Raw genomic sequence first — 23314 nt, forward strand, 5'->3', positions numbered from 1 at the left:
GCAATAGAGTCAAAGACAACAGAACAGAGACTCGACCCGTAGAGCAGGACCGGTAACTGGACACGTTTCTCAAAATGAACTATTGATTCAACAACGCTCATTACGAGATGCTGCTCTTAATGCACAATGTCATACAGAAAATGACCTTAACGTGCAAAGTGGAACTGAAATCCTTTGACAAAGACGGAGCTTTGTCAAATCAGTCTTCATTAACGGGAACACGACCGAGACTCAGACCCCGCAATCTCTACAACATATCTCGGGTGTTAAAGAAGAAAAGGTCAACTTTCAAATGGTCAAATTTCTAAACCAGAACCTCAGACATACTCCGGTTTGTTGTTGAATTACTACATCATGTGAAGAACATGAGTAACATGAGTATATCCATTTAACCTCTCCTAATCCAGCACAATCTCTTGTAACGCCCTGCTTCACATATTAACACAGTGCAACAACAGCAAATTCGGAGCATCACTGCAGCAAGTAGGAGTTCAAGTGCCTTGCTCAAGAACACCCAGCAGCGGTTTACTGAGGGGAGGGAGGGTGGAAAGTTACTCATTCACACCACCTACATTTGCAAAACCAGTGTGAGGATTCAAGTTCGGCAACACTGACCCTTTGTCAGTTCCCGGCACTCTCCGTCTCCTCTACAGCGGGGCACCACAGTCGTCAGCATATCATACATGACAGCTGAACAGCCAACAATAGTGACAGCTGGAGAGGTTAGCGTAGCAGCTCAATAGCATCAGTTACATGACAACTGAAACGTATTTTAAGAAGCGCAAAGAACGACGCTGAAAGCTTATTTTTGAGGAAAAACTATGTTTTTTGCTCGTCTCTCTGGCTTCAGTGAGAGTTTGATTGACAGATGGTTCATCCAATCACCTGCCAGGTATTATTTGAAAGTGCCTGCCCTTTTCAAAAAAAGGTTTACAATGACGGCTTCTAAGATGGTTCCGTGTAACAAATCCTTTGTCGGGTCAAATTTTAAGGCCTGTTGCATAAGCAGGAAACAGAAATTTACTGTAAATGCTAAAAGGTTGCGTGTGAGACTCCATGCTGGCCACTCAAACAAGTACCTGTGTCCACTCTGCTACGTTCTTTCATGCCCAACCCATGCTATTAAATGCAAGCTGAGCCAGGTTAGCTATTTTAAGTGCATTGTTAGTAGACTGATACGCCGACTAATTAGTCCAGGGTTATATTACCACTAATACAACAGCTGAAATACAACAGCTGACAAACGTCTAACTTTTGAGGACGTGCAGCACTTTTTGGTTTCTCCACCGGTCACAACGAGTGACACGGGATCCAGAAAATAAATAGTTTTCACACCGACTTTTTTCATTTTTGGATATTTGCAAATAACCTCTTCATCTTCTCCTCTTGAGACTCACCTTGAATATTGAGTGCACCTTAAGTTTCTCTATCTGAACTGGGCCTAACAGTCACCTCGTCAGGTTTCCTGCTTTCCTTTGGAGACCTTTTTCTACTGTAGACTTACCTAATATATACTGCGTGAAGATGAATGCTAAGTGTGTTGCTTGCTTATTAAATGTATTTTTGAAAAAAGAAAAAAAAAAGAAAAGCCTGGTACTTACTGCTCATAACTACGTTCTACACAGAAACAGATGAAAATACAAAAAAAAGTATCTCTGCCTATTGCAATGTGCGGAACACTGAAACAGGAAGTGGAGAGAGAAGAGGAAGCTGCTCCATTTGATAACACAAAGTGGTGCAAAGACACCAACAAATGTGGCACATGCAGAATGCGCACACTTGTACCATTAACACCTGTGAATAAGGGCAGACAGCAAAAACCTGGATGCAACATCTCAACCTTCATAATATAGTGTTGACTGAAGAGACGTTGATGTCAAGACACAAAGAAAAGACACAATTCAAACATATCCGGCCTAGCCGATCGAGGATAATCAGGTAGCACATTTAGCTTGCAAAGCAATCGACCAAGTTTCTATCAAGCATCATAATAAAACACTAAACACAGCAACTACGTTGCTGCACTACACACTACAACACTAAAGCTTTAGGGGAGTTTTTTCAGTTGGAGGTTTTTCTGTGGTGCGTATAGAGCATGTGCATCCCTGCAGATGACTGTAGACGTAACACGATACCGTATGAATCTATATGTTAGCATGGAACTAGCAACTTTGAGCATACAAAATGGACATTTGCAGAAAACAGTACATTTGAACTTGGGAGCTGAGACTTACGTGGCATGATCCCTTGGCTGACCAGTTCCTCTCTTGTACGTCTCTGCTGGAGTTTGAGCTGGAGGACTGCATGGAGACAGGAGAGGTGAGGGGGCAGAGAGAGGAGAAGAGAAGAGTCAGTGTCGGCCGGCGAGAAGAAGAACCTGCAGCGATGGAGGTCTGAGCTGTTGAAGCTTCCTTATCGTCTCTCATTGGCCACTGATCAGCAGTCCATCTGCTACGTTCACATACATAATCATGTACGGGAACCTAAACGCATTTGGACTGCCGTTAAGAGGACCTGCGCTCTCTGACACCACATTCATCCTCTCATTTCCCCCTTCTTTCATGCTTTTTTTTTTTAAAGCTTGGAGGCGGGTACAAGTAGGGCGTGAGCAGCTTTCTAGACACTTCCTGTTTCTTGACTTTTCAAAAAAAAAAAAAATTATTTCTGTGTGCGCTGATGAAAATGAAGAAATCTATTATTAGAAGTGTTTGTAAAAGATAAACTGCAAGAAAAGCAAAGAAGTTGAGAGAAACCAGAAAAGGAACCGTTAGACTGAAGACTGAAACAAGACCAGCCTCCATCAGAGTAGAGAAACAAATATGATCGCACCAAAAACAGGAAGCGCTTGTTACATAACACGCTTGTTTTAAGGAACACGGCGGCGGACAAAAGAAGTCGGACCATGTTTGACCTTCTGGGAACACAAAGTTTCAGTTGTTGTGCATTGTGTAGCCCCGTCGTTCTCATCTCGGTACCTTTTAAAGCGAAATGTATTATACGTTTGAAAGCTCATTCTAGCCTCAAGGAAACAAATTAGTGTATTAGGTATCTGCAGCTTCAAAGTTATACACCACAAAATCACTCACTTCTATATCCACCACCGTCCATGTTGGAAAAAGTGGTCAAGTGTCTTTAATCTATGACTAAATGAAAGGAGTCCTCAGAGAGAGGACAACCTGCTCGGTAGAGTTTTTCTTTGGGAAACAGAGATAACAAAAGAAGAATGTGAATATAGCCGTGAAGCCCAGGCTCAACGTATTAAGGCCAGATTTAGAGTCCGGCGACACAAATGGAGAATGTGTACCAATGTTTCCTTTTTATGCCAACAATCCAGAACAACGTGTGAAATGCAATGTTGATAGAGGCTTGATAGAGTTGATAATAGGCTTGATAATGTTGATAGAGTCCATTTTTCCGTTTCAAGAATTTTGGAAAAATGCACTCTATCACAAATAACTGCAGCCAAACTACCACAATGTCCAAAACTGTGTATTCTTGGTATTCCAACAGATTAACAGCACCAAGAGAAAAATGTTGTTTTCTCTCTTCTTCTTACCATTTTTAATTACAATCATCATAAGCAGTTTGTTTTGTATTTTTGAGGATATCTATTGACCTGGTTTACTAAAACAAATCTGATAATTGTATTATGTAACATCTATTATATTTTTGGATCACGGACAGAGGGAGAAGGGGTGGGATGAGGGTGACGTGATGCATTTCTAGTAACAAAATGCCAATAAATATATTCATTTAAAAAAAAAACACCAATTGTATATGGACAGCTGCAACTGACAGTTTCACTACAACACAGCAAGAATTTAGGGAAGTGACCCTCCAGTCAGTCACACAGAACACCAACCAACTACAAACACATCACCGACCACGACAAGAATGCAGAGAACAGCTACAGGGTCACTGCCGACACTCGCTGGTGGTCGGATGTTTGTCCTGAGGGCGATAAGTAACCGATAGCGCACTATACTTCCACTGTGTGTCTTTGAAATAAGTGTGCGACACACTTACTGTTCATATTGGTTTTAAGTTTACGGTGCGTCGTAGAATCAGAGGATGGAATGAGATTGTTGTTATTATTCCAAATACTAGTCCCCCCCCCCCCCCCGACACAGACATTCAGCTTAGCTTGAGTCAGATGAGGCTCCTGTTTTATGTGTCCCAGCTGTCCCTGGTGAAGGGCTATGTGCGTATGAAGGGTAACACACCGGTGGGGTTGTGTCTGCTACACAAGCAGCACCTGTTCCTTCCCAACAAAGTGACATCATTCATGCTCGCAGGCTAGCTGACCAGCTAGCCGTCCTGCATAGCTGCTGCTGAGTTAGCCCTCTGTTATGACAAACATTCCAGGCCTGGACAGAAACGCTACGCAAGTTCCATGAATTAACGTCAGAGTGTGTGCGACTGAATGTCACGCTTTGCCTCTGTTATACTTACAAGAGTGCATGCTCGACATCGCATCGTGAGCGACTAGAGACTCCCCTCCGAAAGCAATAACATGTCAGAGGTTTAAACACAGAGAGCTAAACACAGTTCACGTATATGTCGACAGCTAAGAGGTCATTTTTCCCCCCCCACACAGCGCCAAACACACGGGCAAACGATTAGGAGCCTCACGTGTTGCCTGAAACCGCACTCGCACACAAAACAGACGCACAGGGACACACATGGCAGAGTGCAGGGTAGGATGCCGAAGCCACTTGGCACTTCCAGGGAAGGAGGTTTATTCTGGGAATGAGAATCTTACACTTTCCCTCTATCCCAGCCTCACATGCTCCTCGTCTTGTATTCTCTCACACAGACGGTCGCAGGACACTCCAGTTAACTTATTTATTCTCTGCTGCACTCCCTCCTCCCTGTATCCCTCTCCTCTGGCAGGAGATAATGGCTTATGTCAGCAGTTTATCGACCGAATGAATTGTTAGGTAGAGACAGTTTGTACATAGAAAAAAATAGATATCAGCCATCATTTTCATAGTGGTTTGAAAAATGTGCAGAAGTCTCACAGTGACACCTCGTACGTTCTAACGAAGGTGCAAAAGCGTGAAATGCTGCGGTGGTGATAAAAATGTAGGCTGATGTGAGGAAACCAAATCATATGATAGTGCAGCAATGACTCAAGTATCTAAGAATTTAGAGAAACCTGGTTAACAACACAGTTAAGACTTCTGCTTTAATGTCACCAGGTTATTGCAGTGCATTTAAACACGTTATCTGACATGATCTCTTGCTTTAACTTTTCTCACAGTAATCTGGTTTCCAGTTCCTAAATTGTCAATGAATTGGTGATTGAAAAAAAAAAATGATGATTAAATGAGACAATGCCTTCATCTCAAAATCAGGTTTGGGGGCCATTTTTGTTAACTTAAGAAAAGGATGAAAAGGCAGGGCAGCTTTATCGAGATGCTAAGCCACAGCCAGAACTGGCCTCTGCACTCAGAGAGAGGAAGAGACGGACAGCATTTACAGTTCTTAAATGAAGCAGAGGAAACAATGGTAGAAAGCCCTTTTCTTATGTAACCAAAAAAGAAAAAAAGCAAGCAAAGTGTAAACTATAACCAGCATATCTTTGATACAAACTATGACGCACTACACAGCAAAAAGTTGCACGGTAGTTGTTTGAATAGTGAAACAATAAAGTCAGATTTCCTGTAGTTTGCAGACCTACAGTATTAAGACATGGAAGTTAAGGAGTTCTGTGTGCATACAGCGACACAGAGATCACATGCATGACCGTCCACTTTGGAATGAGACACTTGATAATGTACAGGTAGCGGGCAAAGAGGGATCCACGGGGTTGTTTAAGGTTAGAGAGGCGTCAGCGAGGGAAGAGGTCATCGAGGTAGAGCCAAGTTCTTGGTGGCCAACTGGGCCAATCCTGCTGTGCTCATTCGTCACTAGATCTGTCCCGAGTTCGTCACTGTGCCCAAAGACCAGCAGAACGGTGGAACGCTCCGTGCCCACACTGGGTGAAACGGTGGGCACGAGGGTGGAAACGCACATGATCCACACTACCACACACCCAGCTAACGAACACGAGTCGCGACGACACTCTGAGCCAAACTTCACGCTTGGCATTGGCGTTGGAAAGCCTGTTAACGATCTTCTGCGTGAGCTCATCGTTCGCACCGTTGCAGCGTGACCGCATCTGTTGAATGCAGTGGCTCACCACAGCAAATGTTTCACACATCAGTGAGAACGGAAAGAGGCTAGAGGGCAGGAACAATACAAGTTCAAGGCCATTCGCACCTTGGAATCACTCCCACTGCCTTCGCAGTGGCCAGAGGGGCCGCGGTGAATATTACTGACATTACTTATCTTAAGAGTTAGCTTTATGCAGTTTCTGTCACTCACACTTTCGCTAGACATGATGCGTGGCTCCTTTGAAGGATTTAGCAAAGGTTAGCGGTTAGCTAAAGCAGCTGGAATAATAACCGACGGCTGTAGTGTCATGTCTGCAGTGACACTGCAACACGTCAGCTGGTTCTACGGTGCTGTACGGTGCTACGTGTAGATGCTTTTGAATTCTTTCGCCTCACTTTTCTCTTCAATCACTTGAGCCTCATAGGAATGTTTAGTTTCAGCTGTAGTCAGTCATCTATGACTCTGAACCGTGCTTGTTATGTTGGCTATAAACAAACTGAAGTTTATTTTACTGCTGCACCGACTGCAAACAATTCCAAATTAGGCTGTATTAGATATTATTTCACTGTTGGCTGTCTCGAGTTTTCCTTTCAATGGAAAAATGTTTGTCTCTCCCCTCGGACCGTATTTGTTCTCCTCTCGATTTTTATTTGAGATATTTCCAAACCACATGCACAGAGGCGGTGAGTGCCATACCATCACATTTGACACAGCCTAAAATACACAACTACTACGAAAAATGAAAAAAAAAATAACAGCAGCAACTTCCAATTCTGCTGAAAATTATAGTTCACAAGTATGAAATATTAGTAGCTAGTTGGGTCATAACTTAAAGCAATGTTTATGTGAGCGGGTCCCTGTTTTTGTTTGGTGAAGCCACATATACGATCCCTCCTACAGTCTCACACTCTTCCACTGATCTACACGTGGCCGTAATGTGCCAAGAAATGCATCAGCGAGCCAGCAGAGGAATTAAAGAAGACGACTGCCGGCATGTGAAATGGGCGCACGATGGAGGTTTCAAAATAAAAACTAAAAAAGGTTTAGCAAATGTTTTAGGGAGGAAGGAGATACATTCAACAGGTTCTTTAGGTCTCAAGGATGCACACAATGAGCTTTGGGGAATAAACATTAAAATCCACATTGCACCTTTAAGACTGAAGTAAACAGGCTCAGTCATTTACACACTTCCTAAATTTAACATAGTGGTGAAGTCTGTCAGTCTATTGAACAGGTTCATCAGAGAGAACACTTAACCACTTCTACTTCCTTCCTTCCTACACGGGGCAGTTAACCAAGTTGCTTAACTTTAGAAAAGCCCCATAAACTATTCATGTGAAGCCATAAAGTCCTGATATGAACCTGTTGAATGAAGCACATAAAACACAAATGGAATCGTCTCTACTGACTATGTGCAGGTCCGGATCGCACACCTTCTTTCAGGCTGTGATAGACAAGTCTGTCGTGGTCCATCGTCAGTCCTGCCTTCTCCATGTCTTCTCCCATTGGAGGAGAGCCCGGGGGGGAGGGCTCAAAGGACAGGCAGTGGTTGGTGTCCAGCATTGTCATTCAGAATGGAGATAAATTATTTTGTAAACATTGAACTTCTCCTATAAAAGCGGTCCTCCTCCTAAATGTTGGCTGCTTTGGCTGAAGAGAGGAGGAAAGAAGAGTCCTTGATGTGTCCTAACTGCAACAGCTGTCCTCTCCTTCCAAAGGAAGGACGGAAATCAAATGCGTCGGATGACCCCCATACACGCCAAAGAAAATCTCCTCTTGAACCAAAACGTGAAGGAAAAATGCTGCTGCCGCCTCTCCTCTTTTCTCCAAACGCCTCGCTCTTCAGTATCAGAGGAATCGATTGGTCCGTCTCAGACTCTCTCTCTCTCTCTTCTTCCTCCTGCTCTCTCCTTCCCTTGCAGTGGGAGCCGACGAGTCACGACAGCCCTGCTCTGCGAAAGGTTTCCCAGAGAGACGGGGAAAGAAATCCTCTGGGCGAGTCGTGGATGAAAAAAAAAACAATAAGGGAGCAGAGACGAGGGAACTGAAAAGAGGCCAGTGGCGGAGGACGAGAGGACGGCAGTGAGCGCGGCAGAGAGACTGCTCTGGTTGCAGCTCCTCTTGATTCTCTCTCTCTCTCACACACACACACACACACACACACACACACACACACACGAGCAGGGAGTGCTGCCGATAAAGTTCTCCTGCTCAGCTGTTGCCATTCATTCACTGTTACAGACTGGGGGGGGCTGCCACATGCAAACTCCTCATACACACAAACACAGCATAGGGAACAATCACAGCACTACGAAGGAAAGAATCCGTTCCGATCACTTTCTAGACGACACAGGCTTGCTCTCAAAGATGGTGACTCATTAAATCTATGAAGAGCTCATGTTGGCTGAGTGGAAACAGCAATAACTGTTTTCAGGGATGACCTCATCCAACATAATCGACCTTTGTCAGAGATACTTGGGTAAATCTGATACTGGGATAACACACACACACACACACACACACACACACACACACACACACAGTGATTGAGTGATACCCAACCACCACTGCAATTTCGAAATATTTTATTTCAACAGTCTGCCCTTGAGGAAAGGTGTCTCATTCAGACTGGGACACTACGACACATTTTTTTGAGCAGGAATGAGATTCCTATTGGACCGGTGCGACCGGGGAATCAAAGCTAAAGCATCCTAATCCTGTCCCACGTCCCTGGTCGCACCCCCTCCCCCTCCCCCCGCTCTGTTTTAAATAGCAAGGCCAGCTGGCCATAAGGGGGCTATATTCAGCTTGGTATCACCTGTGCACTCGCAGGGTAAGGTTACTTTGAGGTACACATACACACATATCACTGCCTTCAAATACACACACGCGCGCGCAAACTTTTAAGCCGCATTGCCCCGGACTGAATCAATGTTTTATGAGGCGTGACACAAAAGGATACATTGCTTTCCTACCTTTCATTTCGCGATACATACAGCACAGAGAGGAGTCAACCTATTAATAAAACAAAAGGCCTGGGTATGAATATCGAATGTGAAACCTCAGCACACTATGCGACATCGTGGCTGACCAGTACAGAACACCCACACACACACCCACACACACACACACACACACACCTGACCGCAGTGCACCTGAAAACACAGACGACACCTTGAACAAACAGTGACTGCTATCTGCAATAACTGTCTGTTATGAGCGTGTGATTAAAGTCCACCTGCTGTTATGATTCACAGTCTGGGCAGGAAACACAGAGATGACAATGCACATACAGGGATTAGGATGTCGCCGCGTGGGTTGAGCCAATCCCAGCAACACACATGCACATATCATCAACTGACACACGACATGTCAAACATGTCTATTTGTTTTCATCCTCATGGCTTTAAATCCAGTCACACTTGCAATCGAGCAATTTTTCAACTCTGATTTTGTGATTCAATCTGTGTTTTCTACATAACAAAAACACACGGGGGTCCTGATTCCCGTGGCAATACAAACATCATGAGAGGACAACAATTTACAGCTCAACAGGAACATGTACATTGTGTGTTCCTTGATAATTGTAACCTTGACCAAAAGAGTGAAGCAGCAGTTTGCAGGGGAGTTTTGGTCATAGTGTGTGGGAAGTACAGTTATGTTCTTTCCCATGACTTGACCACACTGAAATCAGTACTTTGTGTGAATGGAGGACTAAGTAACTGGAACTATTAGAGCCTACAGTCGTGCTAGCGGCTCTGTGAGACGGCACATAGGCACAGCTGGGCTTTGAGCTAAATGCTAACACTTGGAAACAAGCTCGCAATGATAGTTCTAACTTGTAGGACTGCCTGATTGCCTGGAGGTCTGCCAATTTGAAAATGTACTACTACTATGTGATGTTTTTTCAGCGTGCTATTTGTGTTAAGTATTCTGGTCCGGACCATTACACTGGGCGGTGACGTTAACGTTCAGCAAGAGAAATTAGCTGTCATGGTTCTGGCTCTGGGAACATTCCAGTGAGGCTATTTGGCCTTGGACATCTTTATCTGGGTCTGAAAAACATTTCTGGTAATGAAACAAAAAGAAAACACTTCAGGCAGGATATAATTACTGTTTGAATGTCTTGCAGAAATAGTGACTCAAAGACTTCCTGTGGATGTGTAAATGAACGGAAAACTCCCCCACAGCTCCCAGTCGGTCATTGTAACCTGGATCCCCGGGGGCATAAACATCTAAAACATTGGTGGTCTTCTTGTAAAATGACATCTAATCATGCTGGTTTTTGGTATTGAGATTTTACAATAGTCACAGATGAAAATCAAGACGGCAGAGTAACATACAAGCAACCGCCACAGAGTGTTGGTCTGAATGTTTCAGCACTGGCTGTGTACTGTGTCTCTCCAATCAGAACATACTGCAGTATGTAATAATTTAGGAGATAATGAAAAGACAAGGGTTGACTGGGAATGTCGGACTTGATGCCAAGTTTAACCGTGCACAGGGTATCCTCACTTTTTTGTCCACTACTTGCTCCCAAACATTAGCTGCAAAATTAAATAGCCAATCAAAATATGACCTTCAAGTTGCTTTTTGTATCTTCAAAAATGGGAAAAGGTGACTGCAGCCTAAATGTTTTCTATTTTCTACCCTTGTGGCGGAACATCATGACCCTCTTTGGCACAGCGTGTCCTACGCCAGGACCTGCCCAAAACAATTACCCCACCACATTCCATGACCCTTCCCACAACAATTAGTTTCCACAAACCTCCCCTAGTCATCACTAAAAAACAAGACCAGGCAAGCTTGTTTCAGGTGAACCACACATGAGGAACATTTCAGGAACTGTTTCCATCCATAATTGCCACTTGAACTTAACAACATGCTCTATAAACACTATCCAGATCCATGCTGGGCTCCTGGCTGCCCTCAGACCTCCTCGTCCAGTCATAGCTGAGAATGTTTGCGATTAAATATCTCTTTCTACCTCTGTGGCATTTGTCATACTTCCACTTACTTAAATTAGATAATAGAACATTTAAAAAATGCTTTTTGATGTCACTACCCAGTTAAAAGTAAATCTACTTCCATTTCAGCAGAATGGCACTGGTGTCGTAGCACCATTTGTTTTATTCGTTATATTTACTGGCCAACAAACTTGTGTCTAACGATCAAAACCGGATCTTACAAAGCAGATATTGTGATTGCTTGCTAAAAGGAAGGTTTACCACTGATTAGTCCTGGGCACATATATTTGCACTTGACAGTCTAGAACATTAGCAGGGTCAATAAATGAAAGTACTTTGGAAAACAGCATCTCTTTCACAATATGCCGGTGGTCTAACCCAAAGGTCTAAAGAGAGTTTGTGTACCATGACATCAGCTTTAAACGAAAGGGAAAACATTACATATTCACTTTTGGTCAGTACTGACCAAAATCTGTCAGTAGCATTTGTAATGAAAAGTGTATCCAAGGTTCTTTGGCACACTTGTTCTTTAACCAGATATTTCCTCATCTAAAAGAGGAAACTTTTAATTTGATGCTACACAAAGTTTTCCACTTATTCTAACTTATTCTAACCCTTATTTCCGCATATTCTGTTCAGGAAATTTGATATAACCCAAACTAAGGAGCCAGGAAAGGTATTGTTTTGTTATCTGTACAGAAACTTAACTTGGGTTACATATTGGCAACACGCCCAGCAATACTCCCCACTTATGTTTTTTCCCAGGATGTCGTGGGTTTTGAACTGATGACCCTTAAGTAAGACGGACAAAGCACGTGTCAAACAGACTAACCAAACAAAACGTGAACTGCTGAGAAACCAACTGGGTGAGGTGCCAGTCTACCACAGATCAGATCAGCCATTAACAATCCAGCAGGGTAAACAACAAGGTGTTTTTCTCCCTTTACTTCCCGGTCTCCCCCTCCAGCCTTCTGTGGAATTTACCGGCAATGTTTGCATTTGGCTGTGACTCAACACTGACATCAGGCCTGTGATTTCTCAGTGTTGATCCACTGAAGTGCGCAGAGACATAGCCTGAGGAATGTAGTTTATAATATGTGAAGCAAGGGGCTCACACCAAGGAGACTGGTAGCCATGTGTGTAATCATAGGGAAAGAAAATGAACCTGGGGAAAAAAACAAAAAAACTGATGTACATAACATAACGGTGCTATAGCAAGCTAGCACTTAATCACTTACTGCACCGTGCTCTGTGATTGTACAGGAAGAGTTCTAAACTCTGCATGTGGTTGCAGATGAAGCAATTGTACAAGTCCTTCTGGGGTATCAGATGTATAATCCCTCGCTGACCCAAAGCCACACTTATGTTTTCAAGAGGAATCATGTTATCTTCTACTACCACAATATCAAAAATATACTTGGAAGGCGATTGGATGAACCATCTGTCAATAAAACTCTTACCGAAGCCAGTCGGCAGAAGAGCGAAAACATCTTCTTCACAGAGAAAAGCCTTCAATAACGTACTTTGCTCTTCTTTCACGACAATGCGCTCCAGTTGTGATGTAACTGATGCTATTGCAGCATCTCCCCCAACCTCCTCAGGAGTCGCCATGTTGTTTTGAACCAACAGTCGCCTCTTCGTGTCGTCCCCACTGTAGCTGCCGGCAGCTCCTCACAGGACGCCGGTTGGTCCGTGCTCTGGCTTATCAGACACAAACGCATTACTTGAAGCCTAAAAATATGTTTTTTTGCATATGCGATTCCCGTGAATCCAGCTCCAGTGCAAGGGAAACACTGCGGTACCTTGGATTTCAATATTTCACCCAATTTATGCACCATCTAACTGCAGTGAAGTGTTGGACCAAGCAGATGGAGTTGTCGCTTTCATTTGATGTACTAAAGAGGGAAAATCACAGGGATCGTGAGGCTTCAAGAAGCTTGAAACAAGCACACCAATAACAACGGAGCCTTCTGCACAACAGGAAACAACACCCAGAGCACTGTGGGAAATGAAAGCCACATGAATACTGCTAAATGTTGTGAGTAAAGACCTCTACGTGGTCAAAGGTTCTTTGTTGAGCGGCCATTGACCGCGCTGCAGTAGCACCCGTCACCGTGTCACACCTCGTCATTTAAAAGTAGTCCAACTATGGCCTAATTGTACACTGTTGAAGGAGAGAGAATGAAAGGAGAGGCATAGACCAGCTGGCAGCTGTTAGCATCTGGTAACATAAACCTTCCTAGTAAACCAGAAAGCAAGGAGAGGGGGGGGGGGGGGAGAGGAGGATGGTCATCAAAAGAAAGATTTTCAGAGAGGAATAAAGGGTGAGAGAGAAGAAGAACAGAGCCGGAGAGGGGTGTTCCCTGTCCAGTGATGATGACGGCTTTGCACAGACCGTTACATAACTGGAACATCTGAAAATCCTTTTTATTGGAACAAACCTCCTAACCTCCTGCCCCACTTAGAGAGGAAACACTGATTTATTTTCTCCTTTACGACAACAACAGACTCCTGAGCCGACAAAAAAAATAAAAAATTAAATCAGGCCAAAGCAAACTAGCACAACGGAAAAGACAAATACTACAAAATCAAAGTGAGGGTGAGAACATGTGTACAGAGTGTGTGTTGTTTTGGCCTGGATGTGAGTCTCTCTCTTACACTGTAAGTGTGTGTTTTCCTTCCGGTTGCTCTTTGGGGTTTTAGAGGCCTCTTCTTCTTCCTGCCCTTCCCTCCTCTCCTCTTTCTGTATACAACATCTAATATAAGCCTGGCAGTGAATTTGCTTCAGCGACCAAAATGGCAGGGTTTTTATTAGACGCCGACCTTTCATGGAGACACAGGTTTCATTTTTTATGAGAGTGTTTAAGTGAGATGCTGACGTTAAATGACGGGTATATGAGACAAGATGACGTAGAAATAAAAGGAAAAGGTTCTGACAAATTCTTTCCCCTCCGCCATGCTCATTGCTTCTCCCCAAGTACGGGAATCTACTCAAAATCAATCTGATCAAGGAACTTTTGGTAAACTTTTGCTCCCTATCGGACGATTTGTCATGTGTGGCGTTTGTTTATCTGGTTTATCGATGTCACAAATAGGATAAGTTGTCCGTCAGATGCATCAGTAAGTGATTTTTATCAGCTGTCCTCACAGTGACCCCCGTTAACGACACAAAACATGGAGGTTGGCTTGTTTCTACAGAGCTACCGTCGCATTACTGGAGCTGAAAACAAGAGTATGTGAACACGAGAATGACTACGAGTCCCTGATGGCCACAAGCATCTCTATGCAAGCACAAACCGCTGTGCTCTTTAGTTTGCTCTGACAGTGGACACACACACACACACACACACACACACACTGGTGGCCATGTTTGCCTGGAATCGCTGGAGTTGATGCTATCTATCTACTGTTATCAACAAAGTTCCCCGTTTGTGGGCGAGAGAGACCGCTCCATTCGCACGCTTACTTGGGACATCAAACTATTTCTCAAGGATTTTCATTTTGAATTTGACTCCTTAAATATGCTTCACATGTAGCCCAAATAAAGTACGACTTGACCGCGTTGCTTTCCCCTCATGCTGTCACCAACACTGAATTTTCTTGTGCACATGGCTTGGCCTCTGAGTCTCTCTAACGACACACAACAGGCTCACAGTGAGCTCTGCTTCATTCATCAGCTAACGCTAAGTGCGCCTTGCTCGGTGTTAGCAGGTGACTCACAGGCTGATGGCTGTTCTATTCTTCAGAAACACCAGACTATGTTGAGTTGGAGACGAGCCACAAAGTAAACCAACTGTTTGTGTTGGTGTGTGCTTGAGAGTTCCCCGCAGCACCAGGTTTGTACCTGTCACTGCGTGAAACTCTCGTTCACATGTTGTACAAGTAGAAGGTTTGTAGTGGATAGTGTTGGGTTAAGTTGGTTTAACAGCAGAGTAGTAAAGTATTTAGATTTATGCGACTAACTCTTTGTTAAAAGCAAAAACCTGAAAGTAAATCCAGTACTTTTCAATAAAAAACATGTGGTAGCATTACAACTTGTGTTGTGTTACAATGCAATGCGACTGCCGGGATTTCAAAACATCGTGTTGTAGCATGTTGTCTGCACAGGATGCTGCATGAATTTCTAATAAACACTGATGATTAATGTGCATACCTGTGTGTTTGCTGCAGCTGTGCCCGAACCACCCACCAAAACATGGTTGAATTTACAAAAATGAGTATTACAGGTGTTGGTAAACAAAAGTAGAAATGCACGCAGTGTGATATCTGACGTATGTGTGTTTGCACGCTCAGCTGCTCCATGCTGAATGTGTTAAGACTGCTGCTTGCATGTTAAAACAATAAGTGTGTGTGTGTGTGTGTCTTTAAAGATCACTGAGCTACATGAGTGGGCTTGTACTACCTGTGCAGGCACCACGTTCCTGTTGCTACTAGCAGACCTACGAAGCTGATAAAGCGCGATTCTTTAGCTTTGGGCTACAGATCCGAGGCCGGTCGGTGTGCGCTCGCTCACTTCTCATTATCTACAAGGAAATTTACCGGCTCACAAATCAAAAGATGAGAGTCTGATAGTGCTTGTTGCAATGCTGTGCAGTCAGGGCACACTGTGAAAATGGAAGGCTACCAAAAGCCTGTGAGTGCATGTCCAGGTCTCAGCGGCGACATGAGTTGTGAAGTGTGAGTTTGTGTGCACTGGTGAGTCATGCGTAGTCTGTGTGGGTGTGTGTGTGTGGGGAGTGCTGGACACATTTAAGATTTAAGCCTCTCGCAAAACTTGCCTCAGTTGCATAAATATGTTGCGCGTATGTTTATTAAGACTGAAAGCTGTTTACATTCTCCGAAGCCTACGACATTTTCTCTCCTGTTGTTTGGATTCAGACCGTTTTGTAAAGTCACTCGAGAGCTGAGATTTGAGCTGCAGTTCAACATGGTCCGACACGCAGACATTCTCTTATAAGATACATGTACCGATGTACGTACTCAAACTAGAAGTATAATGGGTCAACAATATGCTGCCGTCATTACATGTTTTGGATTGTTTTGGGGACATGGAGATTATCTAATGCCACGACAGAGTGACAGGCAGCTGGATTATGTTTGCTGCTGTGTTTGGATGAGACTGGAACTCCCTCCCCGTGTCGTAAAGTGCTTTTTATGGTGTTATTTTTCAATTCTTCTTTCTTTATTTTTTTTTTACATTTCATGGTTTGCTTTCCTTCTCTCCTCTTTCTTGCTATCCATCAGTCCCTCTCTGTCTCCGTCTTCCCTCTCCTCTGCCCTCCTACTCTCAGCCTGACAGAGTGCTGTTGGGCCTCTGCTGCTGGCAGCCTCCCAATCTGTTACATAACAGTACCATCAGCCTCCCTGAATCACTGCTGGGCTAGGCTAGCCTCGGCCCGGCTATATATCTTGCTGTATATCTTAAGTACTGCCCCAGCAGAAAATCCTCTGTCTCTGTGGTGCTCAGATTTCTTTAACGTTGTTGACTTCTGAAGGCAAACGGATCACTTGTGGCTCCCGTCGAGCAGAGCCCAGCACTGATGACACAACACGGCAGGGAAAGCTACGGCCCATCTATTGTCATTATGCAAGGGTGGGGACGAAGAAGGACGTGATCTTTATCTTGTTATGTTTACAAGTCTGGATGATGTAATCAGACAAATCACAAAGTCAACTAGCTCCTCACCATCATCATTTCGCCACACAATTCTCTGTTATAAATAAAATCACAGCCAGGATGATTTTAAACTTGCCTTTCTGCCTCACACGACTCTGCAGGTGTTTTAATTCAAGCCACACACTGAAGCAGACAACTTCTTTGATTAGTCCCTTCAACTGTTTTGTACAGTAGGTGCAATAATCAGTGAAATCAGCTGACGTAGCGGTTGGTTGGAACAGTAAAACCTGCAGACTCTCAAGCCGCAGTGGCTCATGATTAAGAATCACTGCTCAGGCTTCCTGAGGACAGGGCTGCCCGGCACACAGCAGATAAGCTGTCATGTTGCATTCATCCTTCACAATCCGCTCTCTAGCCTCTGTTGCAGTAGTAGCAGTAGTAGTAGTAGCCGTAGTCCGTGACATGACCTGGAACAATCTGTTCTGACTGAAATGAGTAGTCTGTGACTAACCCGGGCTGAGTTCTCTGTTCCTTCTCCCTCAGCTAAACCCAAACTCTCCAGCCCCGTCTGGATCCTGGCCCCTGGCCTGCAGTGAGTCCTCGGGGAGTTTCACTTTCTGAGAAAAGAAGAATTCATCAACCGCACCTTTTGACCCCTCATCCACCCACTTCAGCTCAAGAGTGTTCCCCGCAAATCTGGCCTCACCGGATTTACACACATAACAAAAAGGACCCCGCCTGGTCCACTCTGAGGCAAAACCCTGAAACTGCATTTACACACGACATGGTGTTTGGTCAGTTTGCCACTAACTCAGACGTATAAAGGGACCGGCTCTACAACATTGATGACATTTGCAGTTAATTTCTTCTTTTAATAGAAATCTGATGTTAAAATCTAAACCTCATTATGCACGCTTCCAATGAAGCCATGATCAAGATTATCAGTTTCCCAAGGCTCTAACATGTCAAACTAAAGATCTGATTGGTTGAAGACTATGATAAAATCAACAATATCGTCCCCATTCACTTAAACTTCAAAGGGATTCACTTGTGAGTCTACAGGCCTCCAGGCAGATGTTTTTAACCTGGAGACACAGAGGTGAAATCTGATTGGATAAAAGCTCTACTTAAAACAAGCTGTGCTGGAAGCAGAGCAACTGAGGAAGGCAGTAGCTGTGCAATGAGAAAATAAGATAATGGGAATTTTTTTTTAGAATACTTCTAGTGTATTTATAAAAAATTATTAAATTATAAAATAGCTATAACTTTGTGATTCTGTCTAGGAGAGAGAAGGCTTTGCTGGCCCTGACGGCCCGCCTCTGTGTTTGGGTGATAGTAATAAATAACTTTATTTATATAGCACCTTTAAAAACAGAGTTTACAAAGTGCTTTGACAGACAAAGCAGCAAAAGCAATAATAACAACAGAAAAATCAGTGAGACAGTCGATACGATAAAAATAAACTAATACATAAAAAAAAGAAGAAAAAGAAATTGTAAAATTATTTAGTAAAATCAACCAATAAAAATAAAACAGAAAAGCGACGACATTTCATAAAAGCCAACTTAAAACTGTTTTAAGAAGTGATTTAAAATGGTATGTGTGTGCAGAAAAGAATGTTTAAAAGTTAGTAAGTACATTTGTTTGCAGCTATCAATACAGTAAACCAACTCTTAAAGCTGCAGTGTCAATTCACCGAACATTTACTGCCCCATGCATGCGCTCACACCACACGCCTGTAGTAAGCAAAGCTCAGCTTAACACACACACACACACACACACACACACACACACACACACACACACACACACACACACACACACACACACACACACACACACACACACACACACACACACACACACACACACACACACACACACGAACTTTACCTGACGTGACAGTCATTTCCCTCTGCACCATGCTGAGGGGAGGCGTCACCCGCCCGGCAAGATTAAAGATTCATACTCCCAAAATAGGCAAAAGGAATAGTGTGGGGAAAAAAAATAAACACACACACAACAGCGGCAGAAGTCTGAAGAGAAGTCCAGCAAGAGGAAAGCCACATTTAAAACACGTTTTTCCTTCTCACCGGCAGCTGGTACTCCACAGGTAGCAGTGCACCTCACATTCCCATTCTCTGGATTGTGTCTGCCTACAAGTGTGTGCACGCCCCGAAGGAGAGGGCGTGTGTGTAGGTCTGTGTGTCTGCCCCTTTGTGCTCCTGGGATAACAACAAGGTCCACCCAGAGGTTTCCGATCTCTCCGTTGCAACACCTTTGTTTCGCTCCTGCCTCCATGTACTTAAAAAAAAAAAAAAACTTTTGGTCACTCCTCTGCAACTCCCTCAGCCAGTTATAAAGTAAAAAATTGGAAAAGAACCAAAAAAACAAGCCGGTGCCAAGCCTCACATCCACAAGTACCAGTAACACACTTCCTCCTCTCTTGCTTTGCGTTTCCTTCTGTTCCCTCTCTGAGAAGTTATGCAATGCTGCCATTTCAGACGCGACCTCCCCCCTCCTCTCTTCTTCCCTTTCCTCCTCCTGCCCACATTCCCACTCTTGCTTCTCCGCCTCAAAGTTTTGAATGATCTCGGTCACGTTAACGCAGCGTGGCCGCCTCGCTTTGCTCTGGAACAAGTCAGAGGCAAGTTTGTGATGGGAGCACATGACGGGAAATGTAAATCACTTTTATGTCCGTTCTCTGTTATGTCAGCCTTTTAATGTCTTGAATCAAAGCTGACCATCTCTCACACACACACTAATGTGTATGGACCTTAACATCTGTCTCTGATCCTCATCTTGAAAAACACGTGACCTCTACATATACAAACACACACAAGTGTTTATCAATGAATCTCCCAGCGCTTCAGACTGAGGAAGCAACCCTGTGCAGTAAACTCGTTGCATAACCTGGTGTCAGAGATAAAGCTTAGATAAGCTTCACTATGTGGGCATTGCATTCTCTTGCCCTTAGCACAAATGCATGCGCGTGGAAACAAACATGCAGTCACATGCAACGCATCTCGCTAGCGCTCTGAAAAGCATCTTCATGCGAGACCGGCTGCAGGAGTGCCTGCAGCAACACGTCTGCTTCTGGCTAGCATAATGAAACGCGTCGGCCAACAAGAGCAAGGGTTGTAAAAATTCGGGAGTGGTGGCCTTCGGCTGAGTGGGAGAGTCCTCGCCTTTGTGTGCCTTTTGTGTGCGTCGTCTCTGTGACATGACAACATTTCTGAAATTATGTAACCATCACTTGAAATATTCATGTCAAATACAGAAAGTCTCCCGTGTTTGTGTCCGTCCCATAGCAGGCTGTGGTTAAAGCTAGCTGCACTGTGTCTCGGATTCTTTTTACCAACGTTGATTTGTGTTGTGCGAGTTTGTGTTGTGCGAGTCGGCCACTGTTGGGTCCTCTTAAAGACGGTAAATCATTTACTGGTCCAACCCCGTCTGACGAGCAGCAGGTCAACCTACTGGGACTCCACGAAACCGAGTGGCCAACGCCCAAGCTGGGCACAATGGACAATGAGGCCGACTATTCTGACAAAGCAAGGTGCGTGTATGCGTGGTAGTAACATTTGGAAGCTTTGTTTTATTGATCTAGGTCATGCCAATGTGTAACTACTTTTACATGCGTGCAATAATACGCCTTAGTTTGGGCTTAAAGCGGAGGGTGCATTCCCACCAGTTTAGTAGAACTTGTCTTGATCTTTACCAACCTAGTCTTTAGAAATGACAACAAGAAACAACCTTGAAACAGGTTTTATGGGTATAAAAGGAGACCGATATTTACATCTGCAACCCAGCAATTAGATGTGCTTGGGGAATAAAAACATGATAACACAAACCATGGACTAACTGCAACTGCCCGGTTGTTTTAATTGTGACTTTAAAACAAGCGGGCCATCCGCAGCGTAACTTCCCAGAGCTCAAAGGGAGTTCTTCAAATGTCTTCTCCAACAGTCGAAAACCCGAAGGTATTGAATTTACAGGGAGAGTTAATCTGTATTGCACATTTGAAAAACAAAGCAATTCAAAATGTTCACAAAGAGATATAGAGTTTGACATTTCCAATTAAAAAAAAAGACTTAAATAATGAATGTGGTACAGCGAAATCGACTAAACCGATTAATCGGTTCAGCTCTATAGGCCCATGCATATTCAGCTGTTACTCCGGGATATTAAGCTCAATTTACAATTACTGGATTCATTCACTCTGATTCACTTGTTATTGGCTGTGTGGACCTAAAACAAACCAAATACATGACTGCAGCAAAGTCAGCGTTTCCACCATGATTCAAACCAAAAGGAGGCTGCTGCAGCTCTGAGCGAACTGCAGGCACAAACCAGGCCTACAGAGTTTTACGTCTACACAGCGACGGTGCAGCCCGGTCTAATCTACTGTAACGAGAGGTCGGACCAGAGGAGCAAGCCAATTAGGTACAGCAGCTTCTTCACTCCCTTCTTTCTGGATGACGTCACGGCACACAGCCTTGTACATAGAAACACACACACACACACACACACACACACACACACACACACACACACACACACACACACACACACACACACACACACACACACACACACGAGCACTTGAATCTCCATGTCTGGTGTTTCTTGAACAGTGAACAAGACGTCCAGACACATCGGACATTTAACTTCTGCCTCTCAGATAAGTGCCCCCCCCCCCACACACACTTTCTAGTTAGCGCTGGCCTGCTACGTCTGCAGAGCAATGGCCGTGATTCCTGTACATTCACTCAGCAGCTCAGACAAACAGTGGTCCTATAGGCAGAGTAAAGTCTATGAATACACAGGACTCACCGTTCTTTCTCTCCTGCAGAGGCCGCGGGATGCGTCCGGGCTGAAGGGACAGCTCCTGAAGCTCGGTGGTCACCGCCTCGCTCTGAGGGCTCGCGACCAGGCCCGGCGCCCCGGAGACTTCCATGCTACCGGGACTCAGCTGCTCCCCTGTCTGTGGGTGTAGCGATGCCAGGGTGACGGAGAGAGACCTGTGACAAAAAAATAGGACATTAATTAAAGTTGAAGGACGAATCAAAAGTCTGGAATTCTGAATTTTAGAAAGGTAATATTTCACTGGTTCTCTGAGAAAAATAAACAATAAAATCCACTACGTGCTGTGAATTTGGTTTAGTTTTTTTATCAAACATCTACTTTAAGTGCATCAAGGACTTGAGACTTAACTGATGCTGAGTTGGCTTTTAATTATCCGACAGGTAAGCAGCTTATGATCTAGCTATGGAGCGTATAAGCTTGCTGGCTGGTGTTCGTCTTTGATGCAAAACATCAAGTCATCACAGCATCACACCCACAAAACACTTCACAGACATCCTGTGGTATTCTCATTGTGTCTTTCTATCCACTTCTATGCACAGGCATGAAATACATCGATGGATCTAGAAAATTAAGTCTCAAATTCTCCTTGGCCCCACCACACCGGAGTCAGTTTGTGGAGGGATACTGTAACTTTCCGTGTAAAATGTGGTGACGTTTAGTAAATATGCCTGTGGGGTCTATTTTCTGAAGTCCTAGTCATTAATGTATCCGGAAAACCATGAAATAAAAACAAATACAGATAAATGATACTTGGGGCTATTTACAGGCTGCAACAAGTCTACGAGCTCGTCCCAGGAAAGCGAGCAGCACTCTGCGTTGGTCTCTCTGCAGGGCTGTAGACTCGGGGATTAAATCAGCCATCGGCGAAGAATTTGCATGTTTGAGCTTTTACAACTGTTGCTGTGGCCGCTGCTTTAGAAAGGCTTGAGCTCTGTTTATGGATTGTTTTTCTACTTCTTAACAACCTCAGGGTGATTTCCATACATTTAAACCGGGTGACAGCTTCAACAAAAGGAAGCTATAAAAGATGTGCATGTTGGTGTCTGTGTGTGTGTTCTGTGTCGCATCTACGGAAACAACACATTTCCTCGTTGGGGACAACGGAGTTTAAAGCAGAGGTGAAAGTTGAAACAAGGCTTACGGTTCAGACTAAGTTTCGTTGTTGGTGGTCACACAGCAGCACATTTCACAAATATATAAAGACAAAGCCACCGCCATATTATCCCAATATAAATACTGATATCTTCCGCTGTTACTATCTGACGTATCTGCAAAACCAAACATAGACTGATGTTGAAGGCAATAAAGCTAGCTGTGCTCTTCTGGTACTAGAAAGCCCCTGATCGAGCTATGTGTATGTGTCAAAGATAGATTTTCAGAACTAAATATCGGTTTTACATAATCGCTTTCTCAGCATCGGCCCGATCACAACACACATTTTTGCCTCGTCATGGCAGGAAAGCACAGGAGTTACTAACAACCTTTACATTGTCTCCTTTCTATATACCGTGACGGTGTGACAGTGACCCAGCATGCACAGCAGCAGGACCCTGAACCTGAAGCAGCTAAATGGAACTCAGCCATCGTTCATTTAATGTGCTTTTACTGCCGTGACAAGACAACATGTCTTCTGTGAGAAAGGCCTGGTATTAATTCGGAGGAAATGAAACTGTTGAGCAATAACATCTCTTTCATTTTTAATTAA

At 44.0% G+C, this 23314-nt stretch overlaps 1 protein-coding gene across 10 annotated transcripts in view; it reads right to left on the minus strand.

Moving 5' to 3' along the window:
- mrtfab (myocardin related transcription factor Ab) overlaps positions 1-23314 on the minus strand; it is a 37990-nt gene that overhangs the window by 11708 nt on the left and 2968 nt on the right. For 7 of the 10 annotated variants that reach the window (XM_079182702.1, XM_079182705.1, XM_079182708.1 and 4 more), the window contains exons 3-4: positions 21577-21764; positions 2235-2300 (exon numbers count right to left, since the gene is read on the minus strand). In XM_079182702.1, coding sequence (XP_079038828.1) covers positions 2235-2300; positions 21577-21700 — 190 coding nt within the window. In that variant the 5' untranslated portion in view covers positions 21701-21764. Of the gene's footprint in view, positions 1-2234; positions 2301-17254; positions 17274-18636; positions 18765-18836; positions 18866-21576; positions 21765-23314 lie in introns of those variants that run through there. The other 3 variants (XM_079182709.1, XM_079182707.1, XM_079182710.1) reach the window with 3 other exon arrangements.

This window comes from Pholis gunnellus (genome assembly GCF_910591455.1).
Source record: "Pholis gunnellus genome assembly, chromosome: 21".
Classification (NCBI taxonomy): Eukaryota; Metazoa; Chordata; class Actinopteri; order Perciformes; family Pholidae; genus Pholis; species Pholis gunnellus.